The sequence below is a fragment of the Rana temporaria genome, chromosome 5 (genome assembly GCF_905171775.1).
Source record: "Rana temporaria chromosome 5, aRanTem1.1, whole genome shotgun sequence".
Lineage (NCBI taxonomy): Eukaryota > Metazoa > Chordata > Amphibia > Anura > Ranidae > Rana > Rana temporaria.
The window spans coordinates 113,548,184-113,573,346 of NC_053493.1; the positions used below are offsets into that span (position 1 = coordinate 113,548,184).

The 25,163-nt window shown below is 43.7% G+C and overlaps 1 protein-coding gene across 3 annotated transcripts in view; it reads right to left on the bottom strand.

Moving 5' to 3' along the window:
• NEK10 (NIMA related kinase 10) overlaps window positions 1-25,163 on the bottom strand; it is a 326,603-nt gene that overhangs the window by 255,929 nt on the left and 45,511 nt on the right. For all 3 annotated transcript variants that reach the window (XM_040353019.1, XM_040353018.1, XM_040353020.1), the window contains exons 8-12: window positions 23,019-23,097; window positions 21,740-21,807; window positions 19,865-19,944; window positions 11,418-11,504; window positions 3,252-3,476 (exon numbers count right to left, since the gene is read on the bottom strand). In XM_040353019.1, coding sequence (XP_040208953.1) covers window positions 3,252-3,476; window positions 11,418-11,504; window positions 19,865-19,944; window positions 21,740-21,807; window positions 23,019-23,097 — 539 coding nt within the window. The remainder of the gene's footprint in view (window positions 1-3,251; window positions 3,477-11,417; window positions 11,505-19,864; window positions 19,945-21,739; window positions 21,808-23,018; window positions 23,098-25,163) is intronic.

Genomic DNA, 25,163 nt, shown 5'->3' on the forward strand with positions numbered 1-25,163 from the left:
TAGTGCATATTTATTGCACTGATCGCTGTATAAATGTGAATGGCGCCAAAAATGTGTCAAAAGTGTCCGATGTCTCCGCCATAATGTCGCAGTCACGAAAAAAAATGCTGATCGCCGCCATTAGTAGTAAAAAAAAATAATAAAAAATAATAATTCTGTCCCCTATTTTGTAAGCGCAATAACTTTTGCGCAAACCAGACGCTTCTTGCGATTTTTTTTTTTTTTTTTTTAACAAAAATATGTAGAATAATACGTATCGCCTAGACTGAGAAAAAATTATTTTTTTTTAAAAAAATTGGGCAATTTATTATAGTAACAAGTAAAAAATATTGTTTTTTTTTCAAAATTGTCGCTCTATTTTTGTTTATAGCGCAAAAAATAAAAACCGCAGAGGTGATCAAATACCACCAAAATAAAGCTCTATTTGTGGGGAAAAAAGGACGTCAATTTTGTTTGGGAGCCACGTCGCATGACCGCGCAATTGTCAGTTAAAGCGACGCAGTGCCGGAAGCTGAAATTTCACCTGGTCAGGAAGGGGTATATGTGCCCAGTAAGGAAGTGGTTAAATTGCACATACGGTACTATATAGAAAGACACAAGATTGTTACCACCACATTCTGTATATATTCTTGGCAATATACAAAATTATAACAAAGGTGTTAAAGAGTTCCAGGGCTGCCAACAAAGGACTCACGTCCTGTAGATATAACAGGGCATCATCAGCATGCAGTGATAGTTCTCATATCTCTTATCAAGATCGCCAAGGGTTCAAGGGCTAGAACAAACAAACTAGGTGAATGGGGGCAGTCTTGACGGGTACCCCGTTGCAGCAGAGTCAGACAATGTAGAATTGGTACAAACCCGGGGATCGGAGGACTTATAGAGAAGCTGAATCCACTGTAGGTAGGTAGGCTCAAAGCCTAATATCCGCAGTATCTGCCATAAGTAAATCCACGCCACTGAATCAAATGCCTTTTCAGCATGACTCTAGTACTCATATTATCATGAGGGGTGGAATAATTTAGAAAAGGTGTCTAACATTTATGTTGGTGCCCTTCCCAGGCATAAAACCAATTGAATCAAATCGTCCAACACCTTAGGGAGGTGAGTGGCTAGGATTTTTCAAGTATTTTCGCGTCCACATTTAGCAACAAAATTGGTCTATAAGAGGCAAAGTCCTGAGCGTCCTTTCCAGGTTTATGTACCAACACAATATTCGCCTCTGCCATAGAATCAGGGAGTCCAAAAAGAGATAACGTGAGTAGAGATTGGCGAGCCAAGGAGGCAGGAGTTCAAAACGTAGGAAATAGAATTCCGTAGAAAGCCCATATGCCCCCGGAGTCTTACTACCCTGAAGCTGCCCTATGGTTTCCTGAACCTCTTCCAAGGAACTAGCAGAATTAGGTTTCTCCTGGGCGAAGGAGAAGGAAAAAATGGCGCAGAAAGAAGCTGATACCACAGAAACTCCATACTGCAGACAGGAAGAATAGAGGTCCTGATAATATTGCATGAAGCAGGCGTTAATTAGGTCACGAGTAGTAAAGAGAGTACCCGATACATCCCAAAAAGCTCCTATGTGCTAAATTGGCTTTTAGCTAACCATGCCAGTTAGGTGACTGTTTTTTTTTTTGTCTCTGAATTCAAAAAATATCTGCGCAGAATGCAAGAGTTGCTGGTTTTGATTAAGTTCTTCTTTAAGGCAGTTTCAGTTAGACAAAGTGATAGATTTTTGCAAAAAAGCATATGTAATTGGAAATTTGTATTATTTTTAAATGTAACCTTTGTCCTAAAGTTTATGTGTGTCTATGAAACTGTCACTTGTGGCACAATAATTTGGAGTATTTTGTGAGTACAAGGACTGTGGCGTATGTGCAGTTTATATAACGACTAGGCTCAGATTCAGTTTAATGATCTCTTTTTATGCCACTCCCACTGTTAGGCACAACCTGACTATGGCCACCGTATGCCATGGCTAGCTACTTGCATCATAGAGTGTTTTTTTTTTTTATATATATATACCTGTACTAAGACTTCTCAGGTTCTTCGCAACCCTAGTCTTGCCCACATTTTTTTACAGCCAGGGAGATTACTTGGATATTAGTAAAGTTTACATATTGTTTAAATATTAATTGTTTTAGTTTCTAAAAGAAGTTTATGTCATATATGAAGTTTTAAAAAACATGTGCCCTGTTAGTAAATCTGGGTTGGCCCCCATGCTCTACTATAATAATACGTACTATTAATTATCATAGCTTTAAGTATTTTTAAAAATGGTTTCCCATATTCATATTAGTTAAAGAGTAACTCCACTTTTGTTGAGAAAAAAACATTCCCCTCTGGGTGATCTATGTACATTGCAGAGATTTTAACAAACTTTGTTGCAGATTCCTACCTTTTGTTATTCTGAAGAAATCCCTGTGTGTTTGTCTGTGCCCCTGTGTTAAGGGAGTCTAATGGGAGTGGTTTCATAATTATCAACCAGCTGTGCACCTGTAGGGCTCTAATGAGGAAAACTACAAGGTCTGCATCCCGTTAGACCTGATTTTCTATTGGAAGTATCACACCAAAAATGAAATTCAGGAGATGCCTGAATTCTGACTTGTATCTAAGTACAGACTTCTGGAAAAGTCAGTGAGCCAATCGCAGAAGCAGGAAATTACATATCTGGAGGGCATTCTTTACACATTCTGTGTACAGAACCTCCAGGTAGCCATATTGCATTACATTTTACAGAAAATTACCGAATTACCGAGCTGCAGATTTAAAAGGAAAGTAATTTTTAATAATATTCAATACCAATATGACTTGCGTCGCAATTGTATATGATATATATTTTTTTCTATTTGCTTTGCTGTGTGGGGAAAACCACAAAAGTGGGGTTATCCTTTAAATCAGATTGTGGTTGAAGAGATTTCCAGGGTTACAAACTGTGGTCATTTGGCAGCTAAGGTTCAACGGAAATTGCTCTAGTAGATTTCACTTTATCATGAGGTGTAAAGGGAGCTCTGCATGAGGTAGCAAAATTGACTGACAACAGATAGAACTTTGTCATTGAATAGTCAGTGGTTCCTGTACTGATGAATACACGACAATGAACAGTAGTAGGGGAAGATAAAAAATAAGAGCCATTTTAATAAAGGCTGGGCATTGCGATGACAAGTCAGATCATTTGTATTTCATACTGAAAGCGTGACATTTTATGTGCCTTCTATTTAATGTACAAGTCTGTAAAAAAACAAATCTCCACATACCCCTTTAAAAGATGGAGCAGCTGTTTGACTCCTCCCCAGGTACGGATCTCCACACTTATTTCAGGGTCTTCACAGATCTGAACCAATATCCAAACCACGCTCCACAGAAGCTTTAGGTGATCGGAGTGAAGCAAACTAAGCAGTGTGGGAACACCATCATAAACTTTGACTTGTTCTTTTACCTCAGACTCTGAACAAAGAAGTCGTAAAAGCTCTGCTGAAAGTCTGAAAAATTGACAAAAATATACATTATGTCAGTAGTATAATACTAAAGGACGATGCATTCTTTAGCATTTAATTACAATTCTTTCTGCTAGTTTGAGTAAGATATAATGAACAAACAATTAAACATTACAAGTGTTAAGTCAAAATCCAGTCAAACCTTTGTATTAGATACAAAGCAAGGTTAGGAGCCTTATATTGTTTTTGTCTACTATTTTGGAAGATTTTTCCTGATTTCTACTGGATTTGTGCTAGACAGAATGGGAAGTGAAACATGCTAAAAGGGGAAACAGACAGCAAAACCATTTATCATATTTATTTATATATTTATTTATATATTATAGTATTTATCGGCATCCAACACACACTTTTTCCCCCTGAAAATAGAGTGCAAATAACGCGTGCGTGTTCTAGGCCGATATTTAAAAAAAAAAGCCAATTGGAGAAGTGGGCCAGGCAGGGACAATCCTGGGCTGATGCGCTGGATGTGCTACGCCCAGACGCAGGGGGGTTGCCCAGGGACAGGCTGAGGGGAAGGGGGCAAGCGCTGCTGGATTACAGAGAGCAGGGATCTCCTGCTTACCCAGCTGCCATACAAAGTCCCACCTCCTGGATGGCTCCTATGATAGACAGCACACTGGTCCAATGCTGGGATGTGTGATGTCTATCATAGGAACCGGTCCAGGAGGTGGGACTTCATATGACAGCGACCGTCGAGTAAGTGGTAGATGCCTGCTCTGTGTAATCCGTGGCTCTCCTCTCTCTAATCTCTGAGCTGATAGGCACTGGTAAGGCTGTGCTGATGCATTCATGGACAATGATGAGGCTGCATTAATGGACACTGGTGAGGCTGCATTCATGGGCACTGATCAGACAGCACTGATGGGCACTGATCAGACGGCACTGATGGGCACTCATCAGGCTGCATTAAGGGCACTGGCGAGGCTGCATTCATGGGCACTTATCAGGTTGCATTAATGGGCACTGGTGATTCTGCATTTATGGACACTGTTGAGGCTGCATTGATGGGCACTAGTGAGTCTCCATTGATCTTAGCGCACCATCACTCATTTATTTATATTATTTATAATTGAGTGTTTTTTAATAAAAAGTACTACACCGTGATGGCAATTTCGGTTCCCTCTCTATACTAACTGTATGGACATGAAGCACACTGACCATTGTCTATTGACCTGTGGACCAGTGATTACAGCACTGAGAGACCTCCATAAGTATAGGCTTAAGTGGTCAACATAATCTAGTGAGTGCCATTCCAGGTCGGGCACTAGCACTGAAGGCTTTGGTGTGATATTGCAGTGTCCACAGGGACATGACAACCTACAAAAATAAGTTGGATAATCTTGAAAAGCATTCCAAAAGGAACAATCTCTGTTGAATTTTCTGAAAAGTCTTTAGGGACAACCCCTGAACTTTTCCCTGAACAATGGCTCTTTTTTGGGATTGAATGTGCACATCTTTAAGGCAGGGCAAGAGGGCCCTGACATTGTTGTGGGGCCCAAAGCAGCTGCCTCATACTTGCCAACTATCCCAGTTTAAATTCCCTTGTCCCTTGAAGTTTTAGTCCTGTGCTGTGTCCTGATAGCTCAGTGTGAAGTGCTTCTACTAATGCTGCCCAGCTCTGCCCTATTGTTGTGTACAGATGACTCACCTGCAGACCCTGTGTTTACATGTAAATAACCGTCATTCATATGTAAATAACAGGAGCATTCATATGTAAATAGCGGCGGCATTCATATGTATATCATGCCCCTCTGCAGTGATGAGATGATGTGCTGTAACCTCTAGCGAATCAGTGAGCAGTATTACTGTACAGAAACCTCTAGCAACCAAACAAGAAGAAATCATGTGCTGTAACCTCTAGCAACTAATCAGTGAGCCATAATGTGTGCTGTAACCTCTAGCAACCAGTCAGTAAGTGGTAATGATATGCTGTAACCTCTGGCAACCAATTGCAATCACTGCCTGATCTGATACAGTAAACTGATTTTGAGTCTAGCTAATATTTATTGTATGTCCCAGAGCAGGTGGAGAGCAAAATTGCTTTTGGGGGGGGGAAATATTTTGCCCAGGGTCCAATCAACATTAAAGATGGCCCTGCCAAGACATTTAATTCTGGGGATTAATCCTTGGCCCAATTATTACCAGAATCCTGAATTTCAGGGGTAAAGTTGCTATCCTTCATGGCACAAGCACTACGAGAGAGATCCTCTTTAATAATAATGGCATTGTAATCTTTCTTGATTTCTCATCAGGCATACTGCACAATGCCAAAGTGACCCCTTCTTAGCTGTCAAGAAGCAACTTACGAGACAGAAGACAGTCATATTAAATGTGCTATCCTGCCATACAGTTGTAGTAGACAGATAATTGTCCTTCACTACACCACAAAAAGTTGCTGCATGGCTGTATGGACAATCCTCAGCAACCTAGGAAAGTCAGCTAAGTTCTGAATCTCTTCTTTAACCTTCTAACCCATCAAGAGTTACATTGCCACTAACACTAAACTACAGTATTACAATGTGCCTAGCTTACGTAGACCACTTTCACCACTGGTGGTCTGGGCTTCATTTTGTTACATACTGTTCTTGTAACACTACTAGAGAATCTGCGCAGCTCCTCATTTCTCCTACAGTAATTATGAACCACTGTAATACATCCCACGTTTACATGCCTACCATCAGGGGACAGCATGCTGCCCCATCTGCAGTCAGCTATCTGATGATAACAGGTCACCTACCTAACTTTCTCTCACAGTTATGGTTACTTATTGTTCAATAAGCACTTTGCAAGAGCGTGCATTGACTCTACATCCTAACTAGGGATGAGCCGAACACCCCCCCCCCCATTAGGTTCGCACCAGAACCTGCGAACAGACCAAAAGTTTGTTTGAACTTTAGAACCCTGTTAAAGTCTATGGGACTCGAACGTTTGAAATCTAAAGTGCTCATTTTAAAGGTTAATATGCAAGTTATTGTCCTAAAAAGTGTTTGGGGACCTGGGTCCTGCCCCAGAAGACATGTATTAATGCAAAAAAAGTTTTAAAAGCGGACATTTTTTCGGGAGCAGTGAATTTAATAATGCTTAAAGTGAAACAATAAATATGAAATATTCCTTTAAATTTCGTACCTGGGGGGGTGTATAGTATGCCTGTGAAGTAGCGCTTGTTTCCCGGGCTTAGAACTGTCCCTGCACAAAGTGTCATTTCTGAAGGAAAAAAAGTCATTTAAAATCACTCGCGGCTATAACGAATTGTCGGCTCCCGGCAATTCAGAGAAAGGTCATTCATAAAAAAAAAAAATTACAAGGCCCTTCAGGTCTGGTATGGATATTAAGGGGAACCCCGCATCAAATTTAAAATAAAAATGACGTGGGGTTCCCCCCAAATATCCATTCCAGACCCTTCAGGTCTGGTGTGGATTTTAAGGGGAACTCCACCACAAATTTAAAAAAAATGGCGTGCAATTCCCCCAAATATCCACACCAGATCCCTTATCCGAGCACGCAACCTGGCAGGCCACAGGAAAAGAGGGGGGATGAGAGAGCGCCCCCCCCTGAACCATACCAGGCCACATGCCTTTAACATTTGTAGGATGCTTTGGGGGTCTGTGACCCCTCAAAGTACCATGTCCCCATGTTGATGGGGACAAGGGCCTCATCCCCACAACCCTTGCCCGGTGGTTGTGGGGGTCTGCGAGCAGGGGGCTTATTGGAATCTGGAAGACCCCTTTAACAAAGGGGACCCCAGATCCCGCCCCCCTATGTGAATTGGTAATGGGGTGCATTGTACCTCTACCATTTCACTAAGGAAGTGTAAAGAATTGTAAAAAAAAAAAAACACACACACACACCGTGGAGAAAGTAAAAAATAAAACAGCGGTGGTAATCCACTCTCGGTCTCCGCTCCAACGCTGTCGGTATCCTGTGACGGGTGATGTCCTCTCTGCCGGGGTCCAGCGATGAGAAGATCTCTTCATCCAAGTCTGGGATCCAGCACAGGCATCGCCACCTGTCTCAATCGGAGACAGCCCGGCGAATGACGTGGCTTCAGCCTGTGGTACAGCTCTTATGTAGGTGAGGGCGGGGCATCAGGCGGGTGCATCAGAGGGGGGCGGGGTCACGTAAGAGTGGATTACCACTGCTGGATTATTTTTTTTAATAAAGGACTTTCTCTACGGTGTGTGTGTGTTTTTTTACAATTCTTTACACTTCCTTAGTGAAAAGGTAGAGGTCCAATGCACCCCATTACCAATTCACATAGGGGGGGCGGGATCTGGGGGTCCCCTTTGTTAAAGGGGTCTTCCAGATTCCGATAAGCCCCCCGCCCGCAGACCCCCACAACCACCGGGCAAGGGTTGTGGGGATGAGGCCCTTGTCCCCATCAACATGGGGACATGGTGCTTTGAGGGGTCACAGACCCCCAAAGCATCCTCCCAATGTTGAGGGCATGTGGCCTGGTACGGTTCAGGGGGGCGCTCTCTCGTCCCCCCCCCCTTTTCCTGCGGCCGGCCAGGTTACATGCTCGGATAAGGGGTCTGGTGTGGATTTTTGAGGGAACTCCACGCCATTTTTTTTTTAATTGGGGTGGAGTTCCCCTTAAAATCCACACCAGACCTGAAGGGTCTGGAATTGATATTTGGGGGGAACCCCACGTAATCTTTTTTTTAATTTTATGCGGGGTTCCCCTTAATAGCCATACCAGACCTGAGGAGCCTGGTAATTGAATTTGGGGGGACCCCCACGCTTTTTTTTTATTTTTTATGAATGACTTTTCTCTGAATTGCCAGGAGCCGACAATTCATTATCGCCGCGTGTGATTTTAAATGACTTTTTTTCCTTCAGAAATTACACTTTGTGCAGGGACAGTTCTAAATACGGGAAACAAGCGCTACTTCACAGGCATACTGTACACCCCCCCCCCCCCCCCCCCCAGGTACGAAATTTAAAGGAATATTTCACTTTTATTGTTTCACTTTAAGCATTATTAAATTCACTAATCCCGAAAAAAAATGCAGTTTTTAAGTATTTTTTGCATTGATGCATGTCCCCAAACACTTTTTAGGACAATAACTTGCATATTAGCCTTTAAAATTAGCACTTTAGATTTCTCCCATAGACTTTTACAGGGTGTTCTGCGGCTTTTCAAATTTGCCGCGAACACCTCAAATTGTTCGCTGTTCGCCAAATAAGCGAACAGGCAATGTTCGAGTCGAACATGAGTTTGACTCGAACTCGAAGCTCATCCCTAATCCTAACTCTTGCAGTGGATACAGTACATAAAATTCTGATATTTATCTGTATTGGTTGTATAGAACTTATCATAATCTCAAAACTGTTTCTTGCAAAACTGTTTGTGAACTTGAAAGTCAAGCTATCTCTAGTCTTCAAATTTCTTAAGAGATACAAACCCCATATTATCTGTGTTCAGTAACTCCATGTGATGGGCTCCAAGGTCTTAGGGCCAGATTCACCAAAGAGATATGACGGCGTTTCTCCTGATACGCTGTCGTATCTCTGTTTCTATCTATGCGACTGATTCATAGAATCAGTTACGCATAGATATCCATAAGATTCGACAGGTGTAATTGTTTTACACTGTCGGATCTTAGGATGCAATACCGCGGCCGCCGCTGGGTGGAGTTCGCGTCGCAAACCAGCGTCGAGTATGCAAATTAGCAGTTACGGCGGATCCCCGACGGATTTTCGCGTTCGCTACGTCGCCGCTAGTCTAGTTTCCCATCGCAAAGTTAGTCGTCGTTTTAGGTGCCCTAACTTTAGTCAGCAAACGTATTGCTGTCTAAAGTATGGCCGTCGTTCCCGCGTCGAAATTTAAAAATGAACGTCGTTTGCGTAACACGTCCGGGAATACGGAAGTACGCTACGCGCGTCGCCGTTCGAAAAAATAACGTCACGGCGCGCAAAGCACGACGGGATTTGCGAAACGGAGCATGCGCAGTAGGTCCGGCGCGGGAGCGCGCCTAATTTAAATGGCACACGCCCATTTGAATTGCCCGCCTTGCGCCGGAGGCCGCTGGCGTAGTTTTCATCGCAAGTGCTCTGTGAATCAGGCACTTGCGATGAAAACTTGCGGCGGTGTAACGTATCTACGATACGTTACGCCGCCGCAGTTCTATGTGAATCTGGCCCTTAGTGCTCAAAAAAAAAAAAAAACACATCGGCAGTCAAATCTATTATTGCTACATATTCTGTCTACTTAAGAGCAGGGCTCCATTCTAAAAGTCTGTGTAACTGGAGATTCTGGATCTTAAAAACGATTTATCTGGCCATTATGTACTGCTTAAAGAAGAACTCCAGGAGTTGCAGCAGTTTTAAAAATCTTCTGGCTTATAAAAGGTTAAGTCCAACCAGGTGTATGTAGATGTATTAACATGTGTACAGCTTTTGCTAAACCCTCAGTACACTTAAATGAAAAATGCAATCTGCAAAACATTAATAGCTTCTATTGAAAAAGCTGTCCCAAGCCGACTGCAATATAAAAGAACACATTGTTCAACACAATAGAATAAAAATGGGGAGACTTACTAAAACTGGTGCACACAGAACCTGGTGCAGCTGTACATAGTTACTAAAAAGCTTCTAACTTGTTCAATTAAGCTTTGACAATAAAATCTAGAAGCTGATTGTTACCATGCACATCCGCACCAGATTCTGTGTGCGTCATTTTTATTAAATCTCCCCAAACTCTTGCTACTACTACAGTAGACTAAATGAAATGTGTTTTATGCTATCCAAAAATCGTATAATTTGGCAATAAAGTTGGGAGGCTACTGGCTTATTTAGCCAAACTTTAATATAGCCTGATAACAATGCTTAGAATAATGAATAATCTAGGGCGTGAACAACACAAACTCAAGACGAGCGAGCGCCCCCCCCCCTTAACCGCGCCAGGCCCCATGCCCTCAACATGGGGAGGTAGGTGCTCTGGGGCAGGGGGGTGCCCTGTGACCCCCCCACCCCAAAGCACCCTGTCCCCATGTTGATGTGGATAGGGCCTGTGTATACTTACCTGTCGCCGTGGAGACCCATGCATGCTCGAAATGACTTCCACGCATGCGCGGTAGCTTCCACTGCATAGGTAGGGTAAAGTAAGATGGCGGCGACGGCATCGAATGTGACAAGCGCATGCTCGTCGTACGCAATGGCGTCACCGCTTTCTTGCCTTTCAAGAGAACCGCGGTTCTGTTTATCGATAGATTTTTATTCTGCTCTGACTTTGAGATAGTTCAACTTGTCCTTTTACCAATCAAAACAATCCCAGTGTGACATAAATTCCTTTTTCTGCTGCTGTAATCACCATGTCAAATGTCACAAGTTGGATGGTTAGGACGAGGATCCGACTTTGATCCGGCTTCAATGATATTGAATAGGCTGAAAACAAACCAAGGTCGGACCAAAGTAGTGCAGGAACCTTTTTCAAAGTCGAACCGACTTGTGTCAGACCAATTAAGATGGCTCTCATAGGGAACCATTGATTTGTACCCATCAAACTCAGAGCATATGTCGCGCCAGTGTGAACCAGGCCTTAGACAGGGTAGACAAGTTAAAACCCTTGTCAAGTTATTATTGCTGTATTTGGCCCAAGTTAGTGAGCATTACACTTTCTACAATATTTATTCTAGCAATCATTGTTAGAGAGATTTCTTATCACCTCCTGTTCTCTTCAGGGCAGGAAGTGAAGGTAAATCTCCCAATGGGAGACACAAAAACTCAATCCAAGACAAAAAGGGCATTATATATAATTTGTTTCCAAAACTACATCTAATGTGTTGTATTAAAGATGCTGGGGTATAAGACTGTAAGCTTGTTCGGGGCTATAGAATTTATATATGAATTTTATATACAAATAAAATAGATTTTAGTGAAGTTCAGTGCCTGCAGAATATAAACATGTCTTCTATTACTAACCTTCTAGAAAGCAGATCGTATTCATGTAATATAATCATAAGACTTTCAACCAAGCTGAGTTCACTTATTGCAGATCTGCATTCTGGGCTGCATAGTAACACAATTAAAAAGACCGTAAACAAAAAATAAATACAAAAAATCAGTAATTAATAAACAGTAAATGAATATGCCAAAAAGTGTTACAATCTAATATATTACCCACTGAGCACAATTGAATTTCAAACTGTCCACTTTGTGTAATTCAACAAATGAAAGTCCTGCTTGCTTTATGTTATTCTGCACCACACAGGAATAAATCTGACATAAGAAAGTGACTATGCATTTGCAATACAGTAATACTTATGCAACTTTCCTATGTTTTCCTAACGGTTAAAAATCTTTGCGACTTCTTTTGCCAATGAACATTGATAACATTTTAAAATAAAAACTATTTTAGATGGTTCAGCATTTGCCATATGGAGCTTTGTTTGAATGTTCGCTCAACCTCCACGGTCAAGGATGAAAAAGGAGCTGCTCATGAAAGTTAGTCCTTGTTTTGGCAAATCTAAAGTCCATACTAGAAATGACACATATGAGGGGTCTTCGTTTATATTTTTGTTGGCGAGAGGAGTAGTAATTGGTCGTGTCTGAGAGTGTCATGTGACTAGTCTGTCTGGCAAGCCAGGTGATCTAGCAGTTTAGTGTAAGAGTTGTCACGCTGTCGTGAAGATGGCTGAGAAACATTTAAAAGAAAGTGCAGAAACTTTTTGAAGAACCCTTGTATTAATGTCAGTCCTCAAAGATAAGTTTATTCAGAACATCTACACTAACAGTCAGTGGCGTAGCATGGGGGGAGGGCGGAGGGGGCTGTGGCCCTGGGTGCGACATTTAGGGGGGCGCAAAATTTCACGCTAGTGTGTGTGTCACCACTGGCTGTCTCCTCCTAATTTTAAGTCCCTGTGCCCCCGGCGCTCCGGCCGCCATGTTCAGTGTCCGGTGCCTTATGACTGGGCATATGGGGGTCATGTGAGGTGTGCAACTGGCCTGTCCGCGATCACGGTTGCTCCTGAAGTGCCACCTCTGCACATGACCCGCATATGCCCAATCACAGTGCCCAGACACTGAACATGGCAGCCAGAGCGCCGGGGAGACAAGCAATCAAAAATGTGAGCTGCCGCTGTCTTCTCCTCCTATCCTCCAGGCCAAGGCCAGGACAAGAAGGTCAGTGAGACTCCCTCGTGAGAGTCATGTTACTGGGGATGGACATGGACTGGGGAGAGGGAGCAGTCAGAGAGAGAGAGAAAGAGAGATAGTGTAGAAGAGCAGCGCCGTGTATGTAGTGTCAGTATAGGAATACTGTAGGCAGGACAGTATAGTGGTCAGTGTAGTGTAGTAGACAGTATAGTATAGTTGACAGTATAGTGGTCAGTGTAGTGTAGTGGACAGTATAGTGGTTCAGTGTAGTGTAGTGGACAGTATAGTATAGTGGACAGTATAGTGGTCATTGTAATGGACAGTATAGTCTTTCAGTGTATTGTAGTGGACAGTATAGTATAGTGGACAGTATAGTGGTCAGTGTAGTGGACAGTATAGTTGTCATTGTAGTGGACAATATAGTGGACAGTATAGTGGTCAGTGTAGTGGTCAGTGTAGTGTAGTAGACAGTATAGTATAGTGGACAGTATAGTGGTCAGTGTAGTGTAGTGGACAGTATAGTGGTTCAGTGTAGTGTAGTGGACAGTATAGTATAGTGGACAGTATAGTGGTCATTGTAGTGGACAGTATAGTGGACAGTATAGTATTTCAGTGTAGTGTAGTGGACAGTATAGTGGTCAGTGTAGTGGACAGTATAGTGGTCAGTGAAGTGTAGTGGACAGTATAGTATAGATTACAGCATAGTTGTCAGTGTAGTGGACAGTATAGTGGTCAGTGTAGTGGACAGTATAGTTCTGAGGCCCTGTACACACGATCGGACCAAACCTATGAAAACTGACTGAAGTTCAGTTTCATCGGTCCAAACCGACCATGTGGGGGCCCCATCGGACAGTTGTCCTTCGATCCAAAAAAAGAGAACTTGCTTTAGAAATTGGACCGATGGATGCCTGACCGATAGGTCAAAACCGATGGTTAGTACGCAAAAGCATCGGTTCCAAACCCGTGCATGCTCAGAATCAAGTCGACGCATTGAACTTAATTTTTCTCTGCACGTCGTTGTGTTTTACGTCATCGCATTGGACTCGATCGGTTTTTGAACTGATGGTGTGTAGGCATATCAGACCATCAGTCAGCTTCATCGGTTAACCGATGAAACGGACCTTCAGTCCGTTTTCATCAGTTTGGACTGATCGTGTGTACAGGGCCTTAGTGTAGTGGACAGTATTGTATAGTGGTCAGTGTAGTGTGTAATGGTTATTAAAGGAATCAGGTTGGTCAGTACTATTGTATTGTTGGAAGGGACTCGGGGAGTGCTAAAAGTCTCCAGGTTAGGGGGCGCAAATTACTTGCCTTGCTCCGGGTGCTGACAATCCACGATACGCCACTGCTGACAGTCCCTGCCTGTAGACAGACCCCTCTGACTTGTTTTGCCCTGATTGGGCTTAGTCGTAAAGATAGTCTTTAAAGACCGAGGTCATTAGTGTGCAACCTTTCCTGCACTGACTTTTTTAGATGATTGTTTGCAATTCTCAACTCTTTTTTGTTGGTCAAATAATTTCTAGTATGTTGACAAGGATGTAAAGCTAGATATGCAAACATATTCAAAAAGGTAGGATAACATTCGATAACATGACAATAAAAGTGCAATTCTGTAGTCCCAATAACTTGATTTTTTTCCATGCGGTAGTCAGAACAGCAAAAGAATAGATTTGCTACTATAGCTACCTTTGACACATCACCATTACAATTTGCTTTGCGTATTCGAATTAGCCCAATGATGTCAGGGTTATTATATACTTTATATATTCTGGGCCAGATCCACAAAAGAGATACTCCGACTTAACTGCTGTTCAGTCTGTGTGTAACTTTGGAAACGATCCTCAAAAGGCTTTTTCCAAAGTTAGGCAGAAGATCCGGCATGTGTAATTGAATTACACTGCCGAATCTTAGGATGCAGTACCGCATCCGCCGCTGGGGGCATTTAGAGTCGAAATGCCGTTTCTAGTATGCAAATTAGCACTTAAGGCGATCCACAAAGCTTTCCAGCTTCCTTTTTGCGCCGTAAGTGTTATTTTGCAAGTGTAAAATTAGGGCTGGTTCTACAAAGTGTAAACTAGTCACACCTTGTAAAAGCCCATTCCAGCGACGGCATTTGGTATGCTTTCCCGAGGGAGAACTCCACGGCAATTTGTAAAAACAAAACCGGCATGGGTTCCCCCCAGGGGCATACCAGGCCCTTAGGTCTGGTATGGGTTGTAAGGGGACCCCCCCTACGCCGAAAAATCGACGTAGGGGGTCCCCCTACAATCCATACCAGACCCGTATCCAAAGCACGCTACCCGGCCGGTCAGGAATGGGAGTGGGGACGAGCGAGCGCCCCCCCCCCCCCCTCCTGAGCCGTGCCAGGCCGCATGCCCTCAACATGGGGGGGTTGGGTGCTCTGGGGCAGGGGGGCGCACTGCGGGCCCCCCCACCCCAGAGCACCCTGTCCCCATGTTGATGAGGACAGGACCTCTTCCCGACAACCCTTGCCATTGGTTGTCGGGGTCTGCGGGCGGGGGCTTATCGGAATCTGGGAGTCCCCTCAAATAAGGGGGCCCCCAGATACCGGCCCCCCACCCTAAGTGAATGGATATGGGGTACATCGTACCCCTATCCATTCACCTGTAGGCAAAAAGTTAGTTAGTAAACACACAACACAAGGCTTTTTAAAATATTTTATTATTCTGCTCCGGATGCCCCCCCTGTCTTCGTTATTAGCTCAATTACCAGGGGGGGCTTCTTCTTCCGCTCTCCGGGGGTCTTCCACTCTCCGGGGGTCTTCTCCGCTCTCCGGGGGGGCTTCTCCGGACTCCGGGGGGGGCTTCTCCGGACTCCGGGGGGCTTCTTCCATCTTCTCCCCTCTTCCGCTGTTGACTCGGCGAACCCCGGTTCTTCTGCAGCTCTCCGGTGCCTTCTTCTTCAGCGCTGGCTGCCTGCTATGTTTGTGTGTTAGCTCAATTTCTAACAGGCAGCCGGCGCGGTCTTCTGTGGCGTCAGGGTCTTCTCTTCCTTTCTTCCGATGTTGCCTCGTCGCCTGTTGTCGCTGTAATGATGGAAGCGCGCCTTGCATCCCATTTATATAGGCATCACCGTCCCATCATGCTCCGGCAGGTACCCACGTGGTGGGTGCCTACCCACGTGCACCCACCACGTGGGTACCTACCGGAGCATGATGGGACGGTGATGCCTATATAAATGGGATGCAAGGCGCGCTTCCATCATTACAGCGACAACAGGCAACGAGGCAACATCGGAAGAAAGGAAGAGAAGACCCTGACGCCACAGAAGACCGCGCCGGCTGCCTGTTACTAATTGAGCTAACACACAAACATAGCAGGCAGCCAGCGCTGAAGAAGAAGGCACCGGACATCTGCAGAAGAACCGGGGTTCGCCGAGTCAACAGCGGAAGAGGGGAGAAGATGGAAGAAGCCCCCCGGAGTCCGGAGAAGCCCCCCCGGAGAGCGGAGAAGACCCCCGGAGAGTGGAAGACCCCCGGAGAGCGGAAGAAGAAGCCCCCCCTGGTAATTGAGCTAATAACGAAGACAGGGGGGGCATCCGGAGCAGAATAATAAAATATTTTAAAAAGCCTTGTGTTGTGTGTTTACTAACTAACTTTTTGCCTACAGGTGAATGGATAGGGGTACGATGTACCCCATATCCATTCACTTAGGGTGGGGGGCCGGTATCTGGGGGCCCCCTTATTTGAGGGGACTCCCAGATTCCGATAAGCCCCCGCCCGCAGACCCCGACAACCAATGGCAAGGGTTGTCGGGAAGAGGTCCTGTCCTCATCAACATGGGGACAGGGTGCTCTGGGGTGGGGGGGCCCGTAGTGCGCCCCCCTGCCCCAGAGCACCCAACCCCCCCATGTTGAGGGCATGCGGCCTGGCACGGCTCAGGAGGGGGGGGGGCGCTCGCTCGTCCCCACTCCCATTCCTGACCGGCCGGGTAGCGTGCTTTGGATACGGGTCTGGTATGGATTGTAGGGGGACCCCCTACGTCGATTTTTCGGCGTAGGGGGGTCTCCTTACAACCCATACCAGACCTAAGGGCCTGGTATGCTCCTGGGGGGTGAACCCATGCCGTTTTTTTCTTTGAAAATTGGCATGGAGTTCTCCCTCTCAGGAATGCATGCCGAGCGACGCTGTAATTTTTTTTTTTTTTTTTCCCGACGCAACTTTTTTAAGCCGTCGCGATCCTCAAAACTCGGCGTAACGTAACTTCGCGCATGCGCAGTACGGCCAGCGCGGGAGCGCGCCTCATTTAAATGGGACTCGCCCCATTTGAATAGGAACGCCTTGCGCCGGCGGAATTTTAGTTACACAGCCTGAAATTTCTAGATAAGTGCTTTGTGGATCAGGCACTTAGGTAGAAACTTTAAGGCAGTGTAACTTAAATGGGATTTTTTAAGTTACGCCAGGTTTTTGTGGATCTGGCCCACAGTGCCTTGAAAAATAATTCATACCCCTTGAAATTTTCCACATTTTGTCAAAAACATAAAAGTATTTTATTGGGTTTTTATGTGATAGACGAACACAAAGTGGCACATGATTGTTGTGAACAAATAAATATCTGAAAAATGTGGTGTATTTGTATTCAGCTCCCTTTACTCTGATACTCCTAACTAAAATCTAGTGGAACCAATTGCCTTCAGAAGTCACCTAATTAGTAAATAGAGTCCACCTGTGTTTACTTTAATCTCAGTATAAATACAGCTGTTCTGTGAAGCCCTCATAGGTTTGGTTTGTTAGGGAATCTTAGTATAAAAACAGTATCATGAAGGCAAAGTAACACACCAGACAGGTCAGGGATAAAGTTGTGAAGATATTTAAAGCGGGATTAGGTTATAAAAAAATATCCCAAGCTTTGAACATCTCACGGAGCACTGTTCAATCCATCATCTGAAAATGGAAAGAGTATGGCACAACTACAATACTTACAAAGACATGGCCATCCACCTAAACTGAAAGGCCAGGTAAGGAGAGCATTAATCAGAGAAGCAGCCAAGAGTCCTATGGTAACTATGGTAGAGATCCTACAGCTCAGGTGGTAGAATCTGTCCACAGGACAACTTTTAATTGTGCACTCCACAAATCTGGCCTTTATGGAAGTGTGGCAAGAAGAAAGCCATTGTTGACAGAAAGCCATAAGAAGCCCCGTTTGCACTTTGCGAGAAGCCATGTGGGGGACACAGCAAACATCTGGATGAAGGTGCTCTGATCAGATGAGACCAAAATTGAACTTTTTGGGCTAAAAGCAAAATGCTATGTGTGGCAGAAAACGAATACTACACATCACCCTGAACACACCATCCCCACTGTGAAACATGGTGGTGGCAGCATCATGTTGTGGGGATGATTTTCTTCAGCAGGGAAAGGGAAGCTGGTCAGAGTTGATGGGGAGATGGATGTAGACAAATACAGGGCAATCTTACAAGAAAGCAAGCACAGGGAAGCTGGACAGAGTTAATGGAAGTATGGATGGAGACAAATACAGGGCAATCTTACAAGAAAATCTGTTAGAGTCTGCAAAAGACTTCAGACTGGGGTGGAGGTTTAACTTTTAGCAGGACAACAACCCTAAACATACAGCCAGAGCTTCAATCAAAGCATATTTATGTGTAAGAATGGCCCAGTCAAAGTCCAGACCTAAATCCAATTGAGAATCTGTGGCAAGACTTGAAAATTGCTGCTCACAGATGCTCTCCATCCAATCTGACAGAGCTTGAGCTATTTTGCAAAGAAGAACGGGCAAAAATGTCACTCTCTAGATGTGCAAGGCTGGTAGAGACATACCCAAAAAGACTTGCAGCTGTAATTGTAGCGAAAGGATGTTCTCTAAAGTATTAACTCAGGGGGGCTGAATACAAATGCACACCATTATTTTCAGATATTTATTTGTAAAAAAAAAATGAAAACCATTTATCATTTTCTTTCAACTTCACAATCAGGCATGTACTAGCCATCGGGACTACCTGGAGTTTCCCGTTGGGCCAATGGCTCGGTGGGCCATTTTTTTATGCAGAGTTTAGCGGTAGCGGGAGCACGACAGCAAACAGTGGCGGGGATTCGGGAAAGGTGGCCAGCAAGGAGAGTAGTTAGATGTGAGAGTCCAGGAGGGAGAAGAACTTCACCCCCTCCCTGACCAGCGAAGAGGCGAACAGGAGCAGGCGCGGCCACCCGGCACTCCCAGAACCTCGATTCCTCCACCTCCTCTCTGCTCCAAGAACAGTGCAGCCTGGGTCAGAGGACAGACTGATATGGGGCCCGGAGGAAGAGGACAGGTGGGAGGTGGAGGAGTCGCTGGAAGGAGCAGAGCAATGAGAGCACCCCCAGATCAAGAGGGAGACTCTGAGCTGACACTGCTAGGTACCCGGTATCCTACACAAACTTGCCCAAACACAGAGCCTGCGGGGGGAGCAGAGGAGGAACTGCAGATAGGGACAGTGCTATGTGGTCTTTCTCAGCCCTCCTCTTTCAGCCCCCCCTTTCTCTTTGTCCCTGCCTGTCTCCCAGCCCCCCCTGTCTCTCAGCCCCCTGTCTCTCATTCCCCCTTTGTCTCTCAGACCCCCTCTGTCCCTCAGACCCCCTCTGTCTCTCAGACCCCCCTGTCTCTCAGACCCCCCTCTGTCTCTCAGACCCCCCTCTGTCTCTCAGACCCCTCTCTGTCTCTCAGACCCCTCTCTGTCTCTCAGACCCCCCTATGTCTCTCAGACCCCCTCTGTCTCTCAGCCCCCCTCTGGTTCTCAGCCCCCCTCTGGCTCTCAGCCCCTCTCCTCTCTCTCACCCCCCTCTTTCTCACTCAATCCCTCCATCTTACATTCATCCCCTCTCTCTTACACTCACTCCCTATCTCTTACACGTACCACCCCTCTCTCTTTCTCACCCACCCCCTCTCACCCCCATTCTCTAAACCCCCTCTCTCTCGCCCTATCATGAGATACAATAATGGATGTGGGGGCAATTTGGCCTTTTGGCCTTTTTTGCCCCAGTCTAGCCCTGTTTACAAATATGTGCCACTTTGTGTTGGTCTATCACATACAATCTCAATAAAAATACATTTACATTTTTGGTTGTAACATGAAAAAATTTGGAAAATTTCAAGGGATATAAATACCTTTTCAAGGTACTGTATTCATGCCCAGTCCTCAAGATATAGAATAGAAGGAAAAAAATGACAATTAAATACAACAGGTCCAATACTTGTAAGTGAACACACATGTAGTTCAAAAAGAAGAAATGTAATGCAAGTTACATTTTAAAATGAACTCACCTTTCAGCCAAACTGGTAAGAGCAAGCAGAGCACCCAGCAGTACATTACTGTCTCTAGCAGCTAAAAGTCTGATCAGAGTCTGAAAAAAAGTATATACAGCTTTTGTTTGCATGTTTAATAAGTAATAAGTATTAAACTTAAAATGCATGTCTGGCAAAAATAAAAAAAAATATATATTCAGTACATCCATGCAATGTATGCACACTTCCCCATTTTTTTACCTTTAAAAATATGCAACTACATACTCTATGAAATGTGGAGTTCAATCCAACAGTTTATTTTTCTACTTAATAGGTGTCTCTTTCCTATAGTTATCCTATAGTTTTTGGGACTCAACAACCTAACAGTGAATGACTACCTGGACCATCCTGCATAGTGGAGAGTGGAGACAGGCTCTTTAAAAGCTGACCTATAGGTTTCCTGATCCCCTTGGGGTTTCTGACAGTTCTGCAGTTGTAAGTAAATATCAAATATACTCTTTACGTACGTATATATATATATATATATATATATATATATATATATATATATATATATATATATATATATATACACTTAACACTATATACACACAGTATATACAGTGGGGAAAATAATTGTTTGATCCCCTGCAGATTTTGTAGATTTGCCCACTTACAAAGTAAAATGACCAACAGTAAACGACTCACTGAGTCAAACCAGCATAACAGAGATATGGATGGATGGGTGGTCTCTCCTTTACTCCTTCTCTACTTTCACAATGCAATCTCCAGATTTATTACGACAGCAAATGATTATTTGAGTCAAACCAGAATAGTTGAGGTATGGATGGATGGTCTCTCTTATACTTCTCCTCCACCCTCCCAATGCAATCCCCAGACTCAATACGTCATACTCATGACATAGGAAAGGATGATAAAGATCTCAGTAGTGTAGTATTGTTATACAGTATTTTTTTAACGGTTAAAAAGCAATTTCACTCAGGCCTCGTACACACGACCGTTTTCCGAATCCATCAAGAAACTTGGTGGCAGAGCTTTTTTGCCGAGGAAACCGGTCGTGTGTACGTTTTTCATCGAGGAAACTGTCGAGGAACTCGACGAGGAAAAAAGAGAACAAGTTCTCTTTTTCCTCAACGAGAGTCTCAATTTCCTCGTCATGTTCCTCGTCGGGCTGGTTTTCGACGAGAAACGCGAGCGTGTGTATGCTAAGAAACCCGCGCATGCTCAGAATAAAGTATGAGATGGGAGCGCACCTTCGGTAAAAGTAGCATTTGTAATGGAGATAACACATTTTTCACGCTGTAACAGACTGAAAAGTGCAAATCGTCTCTTACCAAACTTTTACTTAACACGCAGTAACATGAGATTAGCAAAAGCAGCCCCAAGGGTTGTGCCAGTGGAATCGAACTTCCCCTGTCATGAAAAAGCGGACATACGGTCCGCACGTCTGAAAGGGTCCTGAGGGTGTACTGTAGCCAGTCTGTGGGAGCTAGAATTATTGTTGGTTGGTAGGGGGATCAAATACTTATTTTACTCACTGAACTGAAACTCAATTTATTTATATAATTTTTTATTAAATGTTATTAATTAAAAACATTTTTTTTTATGGATTTTTGGTTGATATTCTGACTCTATCAATTAAAATACTATGATAAAAATGATAGACCTTTCATTTCTTTGTAAGTGGGCAAACTTACAAAATCTGCAGGGGATCAAATTATTTTTTTCCAATATATATATATATATATATATATATATATATATATATATATATATATATATATATATATATATATATATATAACAGTTGTTTTATTGTTTTTTGTAGTTACAGTAAATATACTGATGTATTGCTGTGCTATTAAATTGAACACAAGAAAGCTGGTGCCTTACTTTGTGTGCTCCACTTTGAATTATCCATTCTCTTTGCTCTTTTGCGGCAGCAAGTTTTTGAAAAATATCTACAAAAAGGAGAAAGATTACGTGACATACCAATAATATAAAATAAAATAGAACATTTAATATTAAGGGTACATATCATTATGATGTTAAAAGCACATAAGTCTTTATAACAATTCCCAATATGGGGATTAGCATTGTAGGCTGTAAATAGTAACATACAAGGTGTGATGCCTTCCCATACCAAGTGTTTGCAATTGCAAAAGTAAAGTGGACTGGTCACCTAGTTACTTTAAGAGCAATATATCAAACCATAGCTCCCAACTGTCCTTTTTTTTTCGAAGCACTGTCCCTCTTTTCATACAAAATCCCTCTGTCCCTCCTTATTTGTCTTGCTTTCTGGCCTAGGGGTACTGACCTTGTTAGGGCCCTTTCACACATGCATACAGTATGTCTGTATTATATCCATCCGTTTTTGGTGCAGGGACAGTGTGCAGGGACCGCTCTGTCATCTGCCGGCTCAGCGGGGATCAACGGAGCGATCCCTGCTGAACAAGCGGATGAGACATGTACGGAGCTTCACGGGATCCGTACATGTGAAAGGGGCCTTAATGTATTATTTAGCTACCAAAACTTTTATACTAGGCTAAACAGTTCATACAGCCTCTGACTTCTTATATGTGTTTACAGTCAGTAGTAATGCAAATTAGTGGTAAAAAGGACTTTTGGGTTTATCCAATAATTTTCTGCATATTAATTCTTCCCGATCTGCGTAGCAGTGGGCATGGCAGGGGTGGTGTGACCATGTGTCCCGGATTGTCCGGGACAGTCCCGCATTTTGCAGGTCTGTCCCGGGCACATTCATTCCAGGACAATACAGTGTCCCGGAATGAAACTGACACAGACACCCCCCAGGCCAATCTGATGCCCCCAAAAAAGGCTGCCACATCACCACTTTACGCAATGACAGTATTTGTCCTGGCCGGGAATGCCTGGAGGAGCACAATCTCGCCCCCTGCGGGTGATTGGAGAAATCATAAATCCCGCCTCTTGTGTCCAATCACTGTGCTGTGATTCGTTACAGCACAAACTGATTTTTGGGAAGGGAGGGTGTCCCTGAATGGTAGTTTTGAATTGTGGTCACCCTAGGCAGGGGTGTGTCGTTTGCCTTCATACAATGCTGTCCCTCTTTCCCCATCACATTTAATTTGGGAAGTATTTACAATGAATGCATATAAATATTACTACTTACACTTGTAATAATTATACTTACAGGTCATATTGACCAACTTGTCAATATTAAATTCATCTTCACCAGATGAAAGGTATGTATTACATGTTGTCTGCATGTACTAAAAATTAAAAAGAAGAGAGTATGTCATAATATAGAACTGGGAAGGCAGCATTTATATATATATCCAGCAGATGGAGTAGTAACATTAAAGTTGAACTAAGTAACTGTTATGGGATAACTAATTTAGTTTTAAGCCTTGTGCACACTTGGCATAAAAAATGCTTCTTATACAGGCGTCTGGCGTCTTTTATTTCTTTTATTGTAAAAGCAAATCTATTTCCCTGTGTCCGTGCACACTGGGCATTTACAGAATATTTGTAGAGTAGATTTTGTACAGGCTAAAAAATAAAACAATCTATCAATGTGTTTTTGAGAGGAGATTTCGGGCAGAAAAAACACATGACCTAAACATAGGGCCAGATTCATGTACAAATCCGGCGGCGTAACGTATCGTCTTTACGTTACACCGCCGCAAGTTTTCAGCGCAAGTGCCTGATTCACCAAGCACTTGCGTGTAAACTTTCGACGGCGTAGCGTAATTCAAATGGGGCGTGTACCATTTAAATTAGGCGCGTTCCCGCGCCGAACGTTCTGCGCATGCTCCGTTTGGAAATTTCCCGCTGAGCTTTGCGCGAAATGACGGCGCCCCGACGTGCTTTTGAATGGTGACGTGCGTAACGTACTTACGCAAAAAAAATAAATTAAAATTCGACGCGGGAACGAGGGCCATACTTGAACATGGATGGTGTAATTTTACACCATCTAAATAGCACACTTAACTTTACGATGGGAAAAACCGACGTAAGAGAATGCGACGAACGCGCGTACCTTTGTGGATCGCCGTAAAAGCTAATTTGCATACCCGACGCTGGAAAACGACGCAAACTCCACCCAGCAGCGGCCGAAGTATTGCATCCTAAGATCCGAAGGCGTACGAAGCCGTACGCCTGTCGGATCTTAGCCAAATGCCGTTGTATCTTGTTTGTGAATCACAAATTAAGATACGACGCAGGAAATTTGAAAGTACCCCGGAGTATCAGTAGATTCTAGTGCTGTGGGGAAAAAACGCTTATCAACGCAAACACACCCAAAGGCGCATACATTATGCTCCATGGGAGTGTCTTTATGCTGCTTTCGTTCTGCCAACAGTTCTGGTAATTTTTCTGCTGCCTAGTGTGCAATGGCCCCTAAAGTGTATGTAAAGCCAAAATTTGTTATAAAGTTGATAGAGTAAGTAATGCATAAAGGGGTTGTAAAGGTTTGTTTTTTATTTTCTAAATAGGTTCCTTTAAGCTAGTGCATTGTTGGTTCCCTTACCTTTTCCTTAGATTTCCCTTCTAAATTTGTTTTTTTTCTTTGTTTTCTCTGTCTGAATTTCTCACTTCCTGTTCCTCCTCAGTAAGCTGTTCTGGCTGACTAACCGCCAGCCAGAACGAATCAGATGATGCTGGAAAGCTTACAGAGGAGAAACAGGAAATGAGACATTCAGACAAAGAAAAAAAACATTTTGAAGGGAAATTGAAGGAAAAGGTAAGTGAACCAACAATGCACTAGCTTAAAGGAACCTATTTAGAAAATAAAAAACTAACCTTTACAACCCCTTAAAGACTGTCTGATATTTTTTTCTGTCAGTTTTTCCCACTTCTGGTATGAGGGACACAGCAGTAAGAAAGAGATCTCTCCAAAGTAATCAGATATCCCCTCCTTACATGGCTGTCAGGAGAAAAAAAGGTTTGGCTTTAGATACAATTTAAAGTGGAGGTTCACCCAAAAAAACTTTTTTTTTAACATTAGATTGAGGCTCGTTTTGTAAAGGGGAATCGGGTGTTTTTTTACAATCGAAGCAGTACTTACCGTTTTAGAGATGCATCTTCTCCGCCGCTTCCGGGTATGGGCTGCGGGACTGGGCGTTCCTTCTTGATTGACAGGCTTCCGACAGGCTTCCGACGGTCGCATACATCGCGTCACGATTTTCCGAAAGTAGCCGAACGTCGGTGCGCAGGCGCCGTATAGAGCCGCACCGACATTCGGCTTCTTTCAGTTACTCGTGACGCGATGTGTGCGACCGTCGGAAGCCTGTCAATCAAATAGGAACGCCCAGTCCCGAAGACCATACCCGGAAGC